Here is a 17,024-nt window from a genome sequence, read left to right as displayed (position 1 = left end):
GTCAGCCTGGACTCTTGCCTTCCAAAGCTGCAGTGTCAGTTTCACTGAGGTCAGGTGACCTAAAGACTGAATTAAGCAAACTTATATTCCCTACAATGAAATTCCAATAAATCATCTGAACCCAACAGTCTTACCTGCTGGTTTGATCTGACATCACTGAAATTCATCTTTTTTCCCAAGTCTAGAATCACCGCATTCTTAGTTTCACGGATGTAATCATCATTCACTGGGTGGGAAGACTTTGTATTTTTCTTCATTAGTCCCTGGGATGGCCTGTAAAATTAATTCACCCCTAAGTCACTCATGAAAAGCCCTGGTCAGGGTACAAAGGCCTAGGAATCAGAGTGGTTGGAATGACAACCATACACCAGGAGTCATCAAGCACTTATGTAGGGCATCTTGCGTGCAAAAGTTGAGCACTGAGCAAAGAATCTGTGTATAGAGGTGTTTTCAGTATTTAAGTTATAAAAATATATTTAAAATGCATGCATGCTAAGTCACTTCAGTCATGTCTGATTCTTTGTGACCCCATAGACTGTAGCCCTCCAGGCTCTTCTGTCCATGGGATTCTCCAGGCAGGAATACTTGAGTGGGTTGCCATGCCCTCTTCCAGGGGATCTTCCCAACCTGGGTCTCCTGCATTCATGTGGATTCTTTACCATCTGAGCCACCAGGGAAGCCCATATTTAAAATAATCACTTACTTTTGTCCTAAGGTGTTCAATATCCATTTTGTCTATGAGATAGGATTATAAAGGATAAATGATAGTGATAATATAGGATAAATAATAGTGATAACTGAGAGGCCTATCCTAGACTAAGCTATTCTTATGCAGACTCCTTCTTAAATGACATCTTTTAAATCAAGAAACCTCAATGAGGGACTTCCCTGGTGGTCCACTTGTTAAGACTTAACCTTCCAATTCAGGAGGTGGGGGTTCAATCCCTGGTCAGAGAGCTAAGGTCCCACATGCCTTTTGGCCCAAAACCCAAAACATAAAACAGAAGCAATGTTGTAACAAATTCAATAAAGACTCAAATCTCAGAGATACTTACATGGATGGTGCGCTTTTAGGCAGCCCCATGGCATTGGTGGGTGGGATGGCAGGGAGAGAAGGCAGAACGGAGCTGAGGAAAGCCACTGGGTTCTGAATCCGGCCAGTGGGAGAGACAGGAGCTGGGGACACACAGCGGGGCTGAAACTGGTTTCCGCTGGAGATGGAAAACGTGAGTGGCGATTGCGCTGGCTCTGTTGGAGCTGGAGTGGGGAGCAGCTCATTTTGGATGGAGGCCCCTCCTAGAGATTTGGTTTGAGCCGAGGGGTGAGTAACTAAGAGGCTTTCTTTGCTCACTGTCCTCTGCATGGCTTGAGGAGTGCTGCTCAGGGTGAACACTGGAGAGCTGGAAGGGGACACGGAGGCCACAGTACTTGTAGAGGGGAAGAAGTGCTTTGGCCGGGCCAAGCTGAATGTCTGTGATGGAGAGGCCTTCGCATGCTTGCTGGACACTGTCACTGCTGGAACAGTAGTGGAGTTCAAAACACTCATGTTGAAAGGAAACTCCTTAGGAGATGAAGGAGATGGGTTTTGCAAATGCTGTTGTTCCAGTAAAACTTGGTTGTGAAGCTGTTGTAGCTGACTGGAGTCGCTGCACACAAAACAAGAGTCGGGGGAGAGAAGAGAAACTGTCACCATCGCCTCACCCGTCAGAAAGTGTCCAGACAGGCTCTTTATTGTTGGGTTGGTCAAAAAGTTCTTTCAGAAATCAGAATGAACTTTTTGGTCAACCCAGTATCTGCTAAAAAGGCACAGCCAGAGCGGCCAGCAATCAGCCAGTTTCTTGTGAGCTCTCTCCTTCTTTCCAGATCTGTTTGATTGCCAGGAAGAAGGGAAAGGCCACCACAATGCACAACTCCATGAGGCATCATTTATTGACATTTTGTGCTTTGTGTTGTGACCCTGGTGTTGGGCAACACAGCAGCCCCATTTTAGAATGTTTATAAATTAGGAAGAAGAAATAGAAACAATGGCCCTCTTGTTGGGAATGCTTAAAGTTCCAAGATGATTAGATAGTATCTGGGTTAGGGGTAGGCCATGAAATTAAAAGATGCTCCTTGGAAGGAAAGTTATGACCAACCTAGACAGCATATTAAAAAAGCAGAGACATTACTTTACCAACAAAGGTCTGTCTAGTCAAAGCTATGGTTTTTCTGGTAGTCATGTATGGATGTGAGAGTTGGACTACAAAGAAAGCTGAGCACCGAAGAATTGATGCTTCTGAACTGTGATGCTGGAGAAGACTCTTGAGAGTCCCTTGGACTGCAAGGAGATCCAACCAGTCCATCCTAAAGGAAATCAGCCCTGAATGTTCATTGGAGGGACTGATGCTGAAACTCCAATACTTTGGCCACCTGATGGGAAGAACTGACTCATCTGAAAAGACCCTGATGCTGGGAAAGATTGAAGGCAAGAGGAGAAGGGGACGACAGAGGATGAGACGGCTGGATGACATCATCGAGTCGATGGACGTGAGTTTGAGTAAATTCTGGGAGTTGGTGATGGACAGGGAGGCCTGGTGTGCTGCAGTCCATGGGGTTGCAAAGACTCAGACACGACTCAGTGACTGAACTGAACTGAACTAGGGTTAGGGTTAGGGTTGGGCTCCTGGACAGAAGGTGTTGAGCTACACACTGATGTTAGTTACTAACACTAAAGAGGGCTGAGTTCCCCACAAAATGTGCTGGATTCATCACTCTGCCTCATTTTAGAGCAAACCTTAGCAAAGCAGCTGGATATGTCTTGGTGTTTCTCATCCTCTTCTAACAACAAAGCTTTAAAGATAAGGTAACCATATGTTTCAATGCATTCTAGACCATCCTCCTTTATGCCTGTTTTCCTGCCATAATTACTGCTGGTGCTCTTTTGCTCTCAAAAATGTCATGGTTTCAATGCTAGATTATATGGTCACCATAATTATAAATGTTGCCTTAGACTTGGCTTGTGCCTAAAAAAAGGAAGATGATCAAGCTGGGAGCACTTTCTCTATTTAAAGGAATCTGACTCACAGAATCGTATGATTTGCCTTAAGTCCCACAGTCTAATACTTTCTCTTAAAATAGTTAATTATTTTTTAATAAAGAAAATGGAAAATGTCTAAATACTATGCTGCTGCTGCTAAGTCGCTTCAGTCATGTCCGACTCTGTGCGACCCCATGGACTGCAGCCTACCAGGCTTCTCTGTGCATGGGATTCTCCAGGCAAGAACACTGGAGTGGGTTGCCATTTCCTTCTCCAATGCAGGAAAGTGAAAAGTGAGAGTGAAGTCACTCAGTTGTGTCTGACTTTTAGCAACCCCACGGACTGCAGCCAACCAGGCTCCTCCATCCATGGGATTTTCCAGGCAAGAGCACTGGAGTGGGGTGCCATTGCCTTCTCCACTAAATACTATATATGCATCAAATTGTCGGGGCTGTCAAGTTTTGCTGTTTAGGAGACTCTCCTCTTGAGAAAATAACCATAGGAGGAGCCACAAGTGAGCCCACAGTGCTTCAACCACCATGGTTTTATGTTCTCTGAAAGTATACCTGGAACATAGAAGATGATCTGCTGAACATGAGATCTATTAAAAATGAAAGGTTCTACATTTTCATACCATTGGGAAAGTCAACACCAACAATATCAAGTCAGGGGCTTCTCTGGAGGCTCAGTGGTAAAGAATCCTCCTGCTGATGCAGGAACCATGGATTCGATCTCTGATCTGGGAGGATTCCATATGCTGTGGAGCAACTAAACTCGTGGGCAACAACTATTGAGCCTGTGCTCTGGACCCTGGAGCTACAACTGCTGCAGCCTGTGTGTCCTAGGGCCGGTGCTCTGCACCACCAACAAAAGCCCCACCCGCACCCCTCCCGCAATGAGAAGCCTGCGCAGGGCAACCAGAGAAAAGCCTGCACGGTAGCGAAGACCCAGTACAATAAAAACTAAATAATAAATAAAACTATACATTTTTTTTAAAAGATTGAGTCAGAAGGCTCTCCAAACCTTGATTTAAAAAAAATCATTGGAGTTTAAGGCATTTTTCCTTCCCTTCGTTGACATTTTTGATACACAATATACGGAAAAGTAACTTCACAAAGTAGAGACCAATCTCTACTTTCGTTAAAGTACTTTCTCCTGCCAAATGCTACATACTGTATGATCCTTTGTTAAACTATGAAAACTCTCATCTTGGATTAAACTAAGAATTTAGAAGTACTAGCCCCACTTGGCAGAGTAACTTTCTTCCCCCCTTTTAGAAGTAAGTATTTAAGCTGAGAGAATAAAATTAATTAAACCTTTTCATTTTATTTAGCAATCAAGAGAAGTAGAAATATCTTTCTTGGATATCCTTAGAAAAATATACACAATTAACATTATTTCTGCTGGTGTTAACTTTCCCAATGGCATGAAAATATAAGATCTTTACAATTTTAATGGATCTCATATTTGGCAGGTCCCATTCTGTGAGTGCTATAGTATAAAGACAATGTTGTGTGCTTTTTAGGACAGATTTGTATTGTATTCTTGAGTAAATTTTAATCTGATGATGATGCAGAAATATTTTCCTGTGGTTTGGAAGTATAAAAAGTAGTATATGAAAACTAAGTCATCTTAGAAAGCTAGGGATGAAAAAAAGGGGCCAGGAAGTCACTTGATACTGATTGATTCTGATTTTCTTTTAGCTCCCATTGAATGAAAACCAAGAACTAGCTTTTAACTTTAAGTCAGACTTTAAATAGCATCTTGGCCCTTATAATTTAATGCAGTATATTGGAGGGTCACAAACCTTAAACATAATGATATATGAGATACAGCATCAAATTGTTTTGATTATCTAAGATTCTGGAAGAATTCATTTGAGAATAATGTATCTTTTTGATTGATAGGCTTCCTTGATGGCTCAGATGATAAAGAATCTGCTGCAATGCAGGAGACCTGGGTTTGATCCCTGGGTCAGGAAGGTCCCCTGGAGAAGGGAATTGCAACCCACTCCAGTATTTTTGCCTGGAGAATCCCATGGACAGAGGAGCCTGGCGGGCTACAGTCCATGGTGTCACAAAGAGTTGAACATGACTTTTTTTCTCCAAATGTTACTAAGCTCTATCTTGTTTCAGAAGGGATTTAAAACACCTGTTTCAATTTGCTTGTTCATTACAACAGGGCAAGGTGTCAATTCTAGTAGTCAACAAACTTATATTGAATCTTCTGTATGTTTACTTTACTAAGTGCTATAGGATATACAAATATGCCTCAGATAGTATGAACTATTCAGGGCTTAAAAAAATCTTTCTATATATGCATGTAACACATAATGAGTGGTTATTTACATATAACATATTTGTTGTTGTCATTCAATTCAGTTATAGAATTTACTATTTAATAATGATACACATTGCAGTGAAAGAAGAAAGGAAGAGTTGATTACAAAGCACACAAAACCCTAAACCTTTCTAATTCAAAATAACAGCCTATCATAAATTGCTATACACTCAGCTGTTTACATCTTGTTGCTGTGAGGATTTCTGAAATCAGGGTTATACCCAAGCTTTCTTTCTGTAGATTATCAACTCTCTCGGGTTATCTGAAAATATCTTTTCTTTTGTCACAACTTAGTTAAAGCATAATGCTCAAGAATATGGCCTCCGCAGAAAGACTTAGATCCTAATCCTGGCTCTGCCACTGATTATGTGTGTGGTTTGGGGTGGTTTCTAGGTTTTTTCCGACCCCGATTTCTTCATAAGTAAAATAGGAGTAAGTAATTTCTCTTCACATTGTTGTGAGAATTGGTAGATGAATCACCTAAATCAGTTGAGTGATCAACAGATTGTGGCTATTATATTTTTCAGTTTCTGAACTACAGATACCAATTTTAAGATTTGTAAGAATGAACATGGGTTTCAAAAATGTTAAGGTTGCTTCTTATTGTGGTTCTGGAATATGAAAGAATTTCTTAGGGATTTTAAGTGGTTGAGATAAAATGTCAAGGCTTCATGATAAGCACTGCAGAACAAACTTGGGCTATTGTATCAAGTACCTTTGACAGCAGTTTTGGCGACAACAATTGGGGCGGTGTGCTCTGGAGCCAGCTCTCATTGGCTCTGGAGAGAAGATTGTGCACACCTCATCCCAATTCCCAGTTCAACAATCTTTCTTTAGTAACTTGAAATCATCCCTGGTGGGAGGAAATTGGCAAGTGCTGCAAGTCAGGGCTTCCCTGCCTCTGTTCGTAATTAAAACATTTGCCAGTGCACCACTGATTAAGATAACTAATTCTGGGTAAATGTGTCCTTGCAATCAGATTTAGCTGTGGTTTTAGCAGTGGTAGTCATGCTGGCTGTGCAGAGAGCATAAAAGGCAAAGAAACCTCACTAATTTAGGCACCACTGGCTAGAGAGTCAATTGGCTTGGGAAAGGATCCAGGCATAGTTTTTAAGTGTAGGTGAATTGTTCTTAAACTTCAGCGAGCTTCAGAATCCTGTTGGGCTTGTTAAAAAGATAGATTTCTGGGTCCCACGCCCGGGGCTTCTGGTTCAGTAGGTCTTAGTGGAATACTAGAGCTTGTAGTATTTCTATCAGGCCCCAAGGGGATGCCAGTGCTTTGAATAGTGGGCCTCTAGGTGATTCTTGCCTGCATCCAAGACTGAGAACCACTGCTCTAGAGAAACACTTGTCTCCAAAGCATACGTTTTCCCAGTACATTCTCATCTTGTCTCTGACATTTTATCCACTTTAAATGTTTATTCTTGTTTTTCTGGCCATGGAGGAATGTGTGTATGGGGCTGGGTAGGGTGACAAAGGGTTGTAAGTCAGGTTCACCAACTTTGACACTCGTAGTTTCCAACTGGCTGTACCTAAGAATAATCTGTGGAGAGATTATGATTCAGCTGGGGTGCAAGGCATAAATATTTTTCAGAAGCTCTACATTTTATTCTAGGGTATAGCCAGGATGAAGAATCACTTCTTTAGATAACTTAATATTCAAGTTGAAATTTTCGAAGTCTAAATTATCTAGGTTTTGATGACAGTGTTTAAAAATGACAGCTTCCCTTTGAAGTTTTAAGATCTATAAGAATTCTATTTTCTATATGAATGGCAAATTGAAGAACAAGCAGAAAATGGTATCAAGATTACTGAGTCAATATGTTTTAATGTAAAACCTAAAAGATTAACATCAATAAGGTTAAAACCAGTAAGAAAGTGTGTAAACACGTGGATTCACAAAGGGAGTATGTGTGTGTTTGAGAGAGAGAGAGGGAGGAAGGAAAAACGGAGGAAGCGGGGAGCATCCACATGCATATTCTTGTCTCTAATACAAAATTTAAGGAAGGCAAAAACATATTAAAGAATTATATAGTGCTGAGGACTGGATTTTTAGAGGGCGTCACTATATAACTTAGTAGAATTTGTATATTCATTGAAAATTTCATGTGGTAGCTACTGCTGGCTGACTGCTTAATTCTCCCCTTTGTAAAGGGACTCGATTTTACTCATGGAGCCAACCTGTGCAGCTAAAGACTACACCTCCCAGCTTCCTTTATTGTTAGTATGCCATGTGACTAAGTTCTGGCCAGTGAAATATAAGTAGATGATGTGGAGTGAGTCCTTAGAAGACTCCTTTAAAAGACAGTAATATCACGACTTCTACCCATTTGTTCTTTCTGCTGCTTGAAACGCAGACGTGATGACTAGACCACTATCATCCATCTTGGACCATAAAGGTATTTGGAGAAGAAGCCAGTGCCATTTCTACAGAGCCCTGATAACAGCCCCAGCAGCCCCTCTAATTCCTTTATTTCATAGAAAAATAAACCCTCATGTATTTAACTCACTGTTACTTTGGACTTTCTGCAACATGAAGGTAAATCTAATGGTAAGAGGAGGCTCTACAAAATGGCAAATGGATTGTCTGGGGTTACCTGTTCCCACAACTCGCTTCTTTGAGAATTGCCTTCACACACAGTTGTGATTTGATCCATTTGGCTCTTCTTCCCTCTAAACCTAAATCCTCTGCACCTGACAAGGATGGGCTGATTGGTGTTTGGAATGGAGCTGCTGAGAATGATGTAGTTAGCAGTGAAAACAAAGTGAAAGTGAAAGTCCCTCAGTGGTGTCCGACTCTTTGCGACCTCATGGACTATAGAGTCCATGGAATTCTCCAGGCCAGAATACTGGAGTGGGTAGCCTTTCCGTTCTCCAGGGGATCTTCCCAACGCCCCAAGATCAAACCCAGGTCTCCTGCATTGTAGGCAGATTCTTTACCAGCTGAGCCACAAGGGAAGCCCAGTTAACAGTGGAACTTGACACAAATCGTGAAAGGACATGTCATTATGGGCCAGATATGAGCTGATGAGGCTTCCAAGAGAGAAGACTGCAAACAGGAAGCAAGGGGGTGCTTAGGACGGAGCATGAACAGCAGATAGAAGCTGGACTGACCATGTATATGATCCTAGCTCCTAATGAGAGAGTCAGTTCCTAGGCAGGTTGATAAGAAGTCCGGGGTCCCTGAGGAGGAGGGAGAGGGATCTGGGGTTCTTGAGGAGGAGATAGGGGTCTGGAATTTTCAAGGAGGAAAAAGGGACAAATGTCTTTTTTTCCCTCTACATTCCTTAGTTTTAGTCTCATAAAATATTTGTTTCTTTAAGCCCAGAACTGATGATTACACAACAAAGAACTCAGTTTAAACTCTGTACTAAGGATTATATAACAACAATGTGTCCTGTTTGAGGAGAGTTTCTCCTTGTAAACCTTCTGACTAATCCTGTTATTTTAGAATGTTTATCGTGGGAGTGGGCCTAGTAAGATCTTTACAACTTTGAGACATTCTTTTGATTTACTATAATAACCAATTGGAAAAGTATATAACTCCCTTGCTAACACTAGCGAGGGGGGCACTCTCCGTCTCCCTTCTGATGTCTATGTCAGAAGCTTTCTCTGTCCCTTTTTCACTTTAATAAAACCCTGCTACACGAAAGCTCTTGAGTGATCAAGCCTGGTCCCTGGTCCCAAAGCTAAATCTTCTTCGGAGATCACGAATCCGACATTGTTCGCCGTAAGCTATCACTACCTCCCTACTCTCCTTCTCTGCGCAGGGCCTGGCTGTGTTTTGTTTCCCATTCCTGCTTATATCCCTACAATAACCTCTTCCCTTCTTTTTACTTCAAGTAATTCGTGTTTCCTGTGACTAGCAGAACTTTGAGGGGACAGAAGTTTAATTTATATGCAGAGTACATCATGAGAAACACTGGGCTGGATGAAGCACAAGCTGGAATCAAGATTACAGGGAGAAATATCAATAGCCTCAGATATGCAGATGACACCACCCTAATGGCAGAAAGTGAAGAACCACTAAAGAACCTCTTGATGAAAGCGTAAGAGGAGAGTACAAAAAGTTGGCTTAAAGCTCAACATTCAGAAAACTAAGATCATGGCATCTAGTCCCATCACTTCATGGCAAATAGATGGGGAAACAGTGACAGACTTTATTTTGGGGAGCCCCAAAACCACTGAAGATGGTGACTGCAGCCATAAAATTAAAAGACACTTGCTCCTTGGAAGAAAAGCTATGACCAACCTAGACAACCTATTAAAAAGCAGAGACGTTACTTGGCCAACAAATGTCCATCTAGTCAAAGCTATGGTTTCTCCAGTAGTCATGTATGGAGGTGAGAGTTGGACTATAAAGAAAGCTGAGCACCGAAGAATTGATGCTTTTGAACTGTAATGCTGGAGAAGACTCTTGAGGATCCTTTGGACTGCAAGGAGAACCAACCAGTCCATCCTAAAGGCAATCAATCCTGAATGTTCATTGGAGGGACTGATGCTGAAACTCCAATACTTTGGCCACCTGATGGGAAGCATTGACTCATTTGAAAAGACCCTGATGCTGGGAAAGACTGAAGGCAGGAGGAGAAGGGGACGACAGAGGATGAGATGGTTGGATGGCATCACCGACTCAATGGACACGAGTTTGAGTAAATTCTAGGAGTTGGTGATGGACAGGGAGGCCTGGTGTGCTGCAGTCCATGGGGTCACAAAGAGTCAGACAAGACAGAGTGACTAAACTGAAGTATTTCTGGGTGTGACTTGTATGTTTTGTAACATTTAATTTTATGCCCAGAATTTGTGTGTAGGGAGAAAAATATAAAACTAAGCAACATGAGCTGCTTCCAGTGAGTACCTTGTGGTCAGCACCAAGGAACACATGATGGGAGTCCTATTACTGTAAATTTCATTGTTGATATTTAAAGGTCTATGTGCTTATCAATGTAATTTTATCACTTTGATGTGTGGATCAAACAGAACATAATAGTACTATCACATTCAATGTTTGCTTTACTGTGGATGCACATTAAATATTGCAACAGGATGCTGATGGAAGCTCTGAAGAGGGTTTGGGCCACAAGTGCATCAGATTCAGAGGTGCCTGAATTTTTATGACTTCTTTCATCCTATTACATTTATATGAAGCCTACTGTGGTTACCACAGCATATCTAGCCATACCAAGGAACTATCTGAAAAACAGTTGATATCCTTTCTATAATGAGTATAAAAACTTAAGCTGAAGTAGAAACGGGAAATAGAGAGATGAAATTATAGGCTGTAAAGATTATTAGACCTAAGAAAGGGCTTTGTAAGAAGGCTATAGAGGTGGGAGGAAGGTTCAGGTGGGCGGCACCTAGGATCTGTGTATACCTACGGCTGATTCATGTTGATGTATGGCAGAAACCAACACAAAAATTATAAAGCAACTATCCTTCAATTAAAAATAAATTAATTGAAAAAACAGACCAATAGACACAAAGATATTTATAACATCCCAGAAGTGGCAAATTTGGGTTTTAAAATCCAGCCAGTTTTAGCACAGGGGACTATATTCAATATTTTGTAATAACTTACAAGAAAAAAGAATCTGAAAAGGAATACATATGTATAACTAAATCACTTTGATGTACACCAGAAATTAGCACAACATTGTAAGTCAACTATATCTTAATTTTTTTAAAAAAGGAAAAAATTCAGGTGCAAAAAATATTGAAGGATGTGGAGGGACTTCCCTGACACTACAGAGGTTAAGACTATGCTTCCACTTGAGGGGACACAGTTCGATCTTTGGTTGGGGAATTAAGATTGTGCAAGCTGCTCAGTGCAGCCAAAAAGTAAAATGGCTCAAGAAGCTGAGTCAAAAAAAGTTTATTAAAACAGAAAAGTGCAGAAGTGCTTCACCTGAAGCCATCTAGTATAGAACAAACATCTTTTTGAGCCCGTTTAGATGTAACATTTCTTGGAAGTAGAATATGAATAGTAAGGATGATAGTGATAGCACATTTACACTGATGTAAGGATATATGATTTGCAAAGCATTTAATGTGTGTTTTCTCATTTCATAATTCTCCTTTTCAGCTTCATCATTTTTAAGAAGGGCAGACTCAGAGAAGGTCACAGGCACTCTTGGTTATCCATTCTAATTTTTACTTACAGTTTGGGTTTGGCCAGAACTGGAGGGGGCTCTTTGACGGGTGAGGAAGGCTCAGAGATTTTTGCTGACTGTCCATTGAATCTCTCCTGGAAGGAATCTGGCCTGGTCTGGTGGGTGGTCACCATGCCACCCTCGGAGGATTCTTCGCTTCCTTTGTCATCTTCAGGCAGGTTGAAGTGCACACGGAGCCCGATCCTTGAGCTGGACCGGGGCTCGTTGTGGTTCACCAGCACCCCTTCCAGTTTGGGTTTAGGGGGTTGTTCCACAGGAGGCTCTGGGTTGGGTGGGGATGGCTGTTGCTCAATAAGAGCCAGGTTGGTGGTGGAGTTGGCTGAGTGAAGAGACCCATTGTTTCTGAGATCTTCATTTCCTGAAAGGATGATAACAGGACCTGAGCCATTAGCCTTACTCAACAAGACTGAGAAAGGACTGTAAACCTGAGTTGGGGCAGGAATCCAACTTAGGCGAATGTGCTAATGAGAGATGCTTGTCAAAAACAGAAAACCCAATCTGAGGCATTAATGAATGGTAAGGATACTGGGGGAAAAACTCAAAAAAATCTAAGTAGCATTTTGGAAAGAATTTTAGAAGTCTGTGTAAGACCAAGGACATGTTTTTTAGGGAATATCATAAATAACAGCAGGATAAATGAGATGGTGGTGATAAATACAATAAGAAATTAGAAATTGAATTCTGTTCAGGAACACTTTCCTCAATAATTCAAAAAAATTTTAGGAGAGCTACACTAGCTTCATATAAAAAGCAGTAAGAAAGGGTAAAGTATACTCTTCATACTTATATTCAAAATCTTAGTCTAAACCAATGGTCCCCAACCTGTTTGGCATCAGGGACTGGTTTTGTGGAAGACAATTTTTCCATGGACTGGGGTTGGAGAGGTTGGTTTCAGGATGATTCATTCAAGTGCATTACATTTATTATGCTGCTGCTGATCTGACAGAAGGTGGAACTCAAACAGTAAAGTGAGATGGGGAGCAGCTGTAAATACAGAGGAAGCTTCACTTGCTCACCTGCCGCTCACCTCCTGCTGCATGGCCTAGTTCCTAACAGGCCATGGACTGGTACTGATCTGGGGGTTAGGGAATCCCTGGTCTAGATGGTTACGGCATTGAAAGAATCCTTACCTCTCACATCTAGCTGTGCAATGCTTGACACTGTGCCATATTTGTTGCTTGCAGTACATGTGAAGCACCCAGAGTCTTCTGCAAATACCTCAGCAATGACCAAAGTACAGATCTCCTCTAAAGCCAATAAAGCAGAGATGGTTACTGACTTTTTATGGAAATGGAATTATGGGATTTTCTGATATTAGATAGTGATTCTATAAAAGTCAATAGAAGAAGATGATTATATTGTTTGAAAATAATTAGTCCAATTATTTGATTGAATTGACTGGTTAGCAGACCAAATGAGCCAAAGGATGTAAAATGAATAACTCCATGCAGACACTCAGCAAGAGAATTTAATAATAATATAATCAGATTATGAATTCATAAATATTATGTGTTTATGTCATCAGTCCAGAAAACAAAAGTAGAACCAAGAAACAATAAGCTTAAAATCACAAAAACAAAGGATTTAAAGCAAAAGGAGGCTATGGCTGATTCATGCTGATGTATAGCAGAAACCAACACAATATTGTGAAGCAATTATCCTTCAATTAAAATTAAATAAATTTTTTAAAAAAGCAAAAGGAGTTCTGTGTGAACTAAAAGGATTGAAAAAACGATTTTTAAGCCCAGATCTCACTATTTCCGTGGAGAACTATTTTCTTCTTTTTTGGTGACCTATTCTGTGGGGAACTTTTGTCATGAGGTAATTTTAAATCAAGGCCATAATTTAAAACTGGACAGTGAATATTTTGCTTAGCTACTAGTAATTAGCTGGTAGAGCAACTTAGAAATCTGGGTGAAAGAAAAGTGAAATGCACCTTTTCTTTTGTGATACTATGGTAATTCTTATAAGATTACTCCAATACAGAGCATGAACCCCCTTTGAGTAACTGCTGAAGCGATTCCCAGATAGAATCATATGATTACAGCCTTAAGTTATTATAGTTAGGTGTTCCTTGGCAACTAATGAAGAGAGATATAAGATGGTAACATAAACCTCCAGTTATCACTTAGTGGAACTGACATTAAAAACAAAATTAACAAAAGCAGAGTTGTATTAAAAACTTGGCATCTCAGTGTTTCATGATAACTGGATTGAATTAGCTGGATAACTTCTAGGAAAACCGGACAGGAGGCCATGGCAGACAGTGTTGAGTACCTGCTCAGTTAACTCTTCATCTTCCTTACTCCTTATTAATAGAATCCTGGCTTTGCCCACCCTCCTTGAAATGATCATAGGCTTCAAGGCAGACTGGCCTCTCTCAGCCGTGGTTGGTGAATCATGACTGGTCATGCTAACCAGTCATGCTAACTCTGTTCTTGCTTAGATGGTGGCATGTGACACACAATTTTGATCAATAAGATATTAGGGGAAGTCTCCTGAGGAGTTTCTGGGAAAGTTTTCTTTACTCTTTAAAAGGAATAACAGAGAGCATTATTCCCTACTTTTGCCTCTGGACGTTGTCATCTGCATGTAATACCCAGAACTGTGGCTGCTGTCTTGGGTATATGAGTAGAACCAGCTTAAGAGGATACTCTGAAGGTGACAGAATGAGGGGAGGAAAAAAGCTTGGTCCTTGATGATCTGAGATGCAAAATTAAGCAGTCTCAAGACTTCCATTTCTTAGGGCATTTTACAATGTGACAGGATAGATTTTTCTTGTTGCTTAAGCCACGTTTGGTTAGGTTTTCTTTGCTTGCTGCCCAAAGAATCTTAAATGATGGAGAGGCGAAGTTTGGTTTTTGGTACCTCTCTGTCCTTTTTCTGAGGCTTATGCTTCCTTCTCTCTGTTCCCCTTCCCAAACATTTGCTCTCTCAGCTTTCAGGAACCTGCATTCAGAAAATGATCTGATAAATTTATTCAGACTACACTATACCTGCCTGATAAAATATTCTGTCTCCAAAGGGTATTTGCATTATACAAGGTGGAAGGAAGAACTCTCTGGACATGAAATTTTAGATTGTAGAGCTTGAGCTTAGTTTTGGTCATGGACCTCTTTAGCGTAACTCTGCAATTATTTTGTGTATGAGACTACCTAGTGAAAAAGCTTGTCCTGGTTGAAAGTATCAAAAGACTGAAATATATTCAAGGGGAAAAATGTTTCTCCACTGCAAGCAATGCTAGAGTAAGACCACTGTGGTCTTTACTGTATCCCCAAGGGCCTACTTACTGCATAATCCAAGGTTATGCAACATGGATTATTGTTGTTCAGTTGCTAAGTCATGTCTGATTCTTTGCGACCACGTGGACTGCAGCACACCAGGCTCCCCTGTCCTTCACTGTCTCCCGGAGTTTGCTCAGATTTATGTCCATTGAGTTGGTGATGCTATCTAACCATCTCATGCTCTGCCACCCTCTTCTGTTCAGTGTCTGTATTGGGAATGCTTTTCCATTCAGTTTTTGGGAGAAAGAATTATAATAATGAAATTCCAAACCATGATTCTTACCCACGGACACAAATACAATCTTATTTTTCAGGGTGATCACAGAGAGGACATTCAGATGTTTACGCTGTGATTTGTGAATGACTTGTATTTTCTAGAGGTAAGAGCTTCTATGTCATCTTAATATCCTCCCAACCTCATCTAATAACACCACTAACATTGTATTGATTCTGAGTTGATTCTGTGAATTTCAAAATATGATGCATAACTTTTGAGAAACATAGTCTGTAGAGTTGGAATTGATCTAGCATCATGGAAATTGCTCAGCCCAGTTGAAGGAAATCATAAGTAGGAAAATATTCCTAAGAGGGAAAATATTCCTAAGAAACATTCCTCAACAACCCAGAACTAACTGTATTCACAATAGGTATTGAATATGTATTTCAGATTTGTACATGCTCCTCATTTCCTTCTCCTACAGTAATAGCAAGAGTTGGCTTCGATCTTCTTTCTAAAACTTTTTTTTTCTTGACACCAGTATAACTGCAATATGTTTTATTACATATTTCAAATCACTGATCACATAAAAATGAAAGTTAAAATGATCTTTACCTGGCTCTGCCATGGATCGAGGTTCTAAAAGGAAAAAAAATTAAAAGATTCTGAGCATTCATTTTACTGAGAGGTGATATTTTCATCAGAAGCTTCCCACTGAATTTCACAATTTTTTTCTGCATACTCATGAGCAATTTGACAAAGCTAATCTGTGAATGTTAAGTAAAATGACCTAAGCACCGATGACCTTGATGGGGATAGGATATTTATCATAGAAGAGCAGCAAGAGAGAACTACTGCTTAAATGATGTGGCTGCATCTTGGGACATACCTGGGTTCCACCTGAGACATGCAAACCTTAGGTTGGGAAAAGTTACTGAATTAGCTGGTACTCAGGATGATTTATTTTTATTGTTTTCATTCGGCCTGACCTGAAAAATTCTGTGAAGACTGAGGGATCCTTCTTGGCTTTGGGCTATCACATCTTGATATAATGTAGGATATACCTCCTGCCCTAAGGTTTCTAATGTTAAGAGCCTCAGGATAGATGACAGGTTCCTCAAGAGCAGATTTTATTTTAAAATTCTTTGGCATTTCTGAAAGCGCCTGATTGGTACTTAAAACAGGTGCTCAACCAATGTTTATGGAATTGCAGTCATGCAGAACAGTCTTTAACACTGATAAAACTAGTGAGGGTTTTTCTTTTTTTTCTCAGCTTAAATGGTATTCAGAATATTATTGTTCCTGCTGCTGCTGTTAAACCTGATAGTAATTTGATTCATATATCTAATCTATTTTGTGATAGGAAAAAATGAACAAATTTCAGCATATTTATGACTGAAATGTGTCAAGCTGAAAGCACTGCATGACAAGAAAAGAAGAATTAACCACTTGGATACACACACACACACACACGTACATATATGTTTATTACAATAAAAAATAAAACCCAAATAAATAACGAACAAATGATATGAATAGGTAATTTAAAAAATAAATTTAAAGACCTAATACATATGAAAAAGAAGTTCCTTCCCACATCTAATTAGTGAAGTGCAGATTAAAACAAGTGTTCTCATTTTGGACCTAGAAAATTAGTGAAGATTAAAAAATATTTAATATCCATTGTTAGTGAAGGTATTAAGACAAAGGAATTTCCCATGTATTTCTGGTTGTATAGAATATACATGTAGTAGCATGTGTCCCAGTCGGCTGGGACAGATATCTGGTTTATTCCTGGGATCTCTGTATAATGATTAAGAGTACCCTCTTTTACTCTCCAAAATTAGATGATCAATTATATGATCATTGTAAATTCAGTTCAACCTTTCTGGAGGGTACTTTGGTAATTTATATTAAAGGCTTAAAAATTGTGAATTTACAGTAACAATTCTAGTGCTCAAATTTATTCATAGATATTCTCTGTTAACATGATTTGA

The 17,024-nt window shown here is 40.1% G+C and overlaps 1 protein-coding gene and 1 long non-coding RNA gene across 5 annotated transcripts in view; one reads left to right on the top strand and one right to left on the bottom strand.

Moving 5' to 3' along the window:
- MYPN (myopalladin) overlaps positions 1 to 17,024 on the bottom strand; it is a 114,553-nt gene that overhangs the window by 32,408 nt on the left and 65,121 nt on the right. For all 3 annotated transcript variants that reach the window (XM_055590938.1, XM_055590927.1, XM_055590918.1), the window contains 5 exons: positions 15,643 to 15,666; positions 12,657 to 12,773; positions 11,515 to 11,884; positions 1,056 to 1,646; positions 135 to 273 (listed from right to left, as the gene is read on the bottom strand). In XM_055590938.1, the coding sequence (XP_055446913.1) occupies positions 135 to 273; positions 1,056 to 1,646; positions 11,515 to 11,884; positions 12,657 to 12,773; positions 15,643 to 15,666 (1,241 nt within the window). The remainder of the gene's footprint in view (positions 1 to 134; positions 274 to 1,055; positions 1,647 to 11,514; positions 11,885 to 12,656; positions 12,774 to 15,642; positions 15,667 to 17,024) is intronic.
- Positions 1 to 17,024, top strand: part of LOC129659513 (uncharacterized) — a 41,480-nt gene that overhangs the window by 23,045 nt on the left and 1,411 nt on the right. For both annotated transcript variants that reach the window (XR_008718105.1, XR_008718103.1), the window contains one exon: positions 15,125 to 15,190. This is a non-coding gene — a long non-coding RNA (uncharacterized LOC129659513). The remainder of the gene's footprint in view (positions 1 to 15,124; positions 15,191 to 17,024) is intronic.

The sequence above is a fragment of the Bubalus kerabau genome, chromosome 1, assembly GCF_029407905.1.
Source record: "Bubalus kerabau isolate K-KA32 ecotype Philippines breed swamp buffalo chromosome 1, PCC_UOA_SB_1v2, whole genome shotgun sequence".
NCBI classification, from domain to species: Eukaryota; Metazoa; Chordata; class Mammalia; order Artiodactyla; family Bovidae; genus Bubalus; species Bubalus kerabau.
The sequence above is the reverse complement of the archived record's forward strand: the minus strand, read 5'-3'. Positions and strand labels throughout refer to the sequence as shown.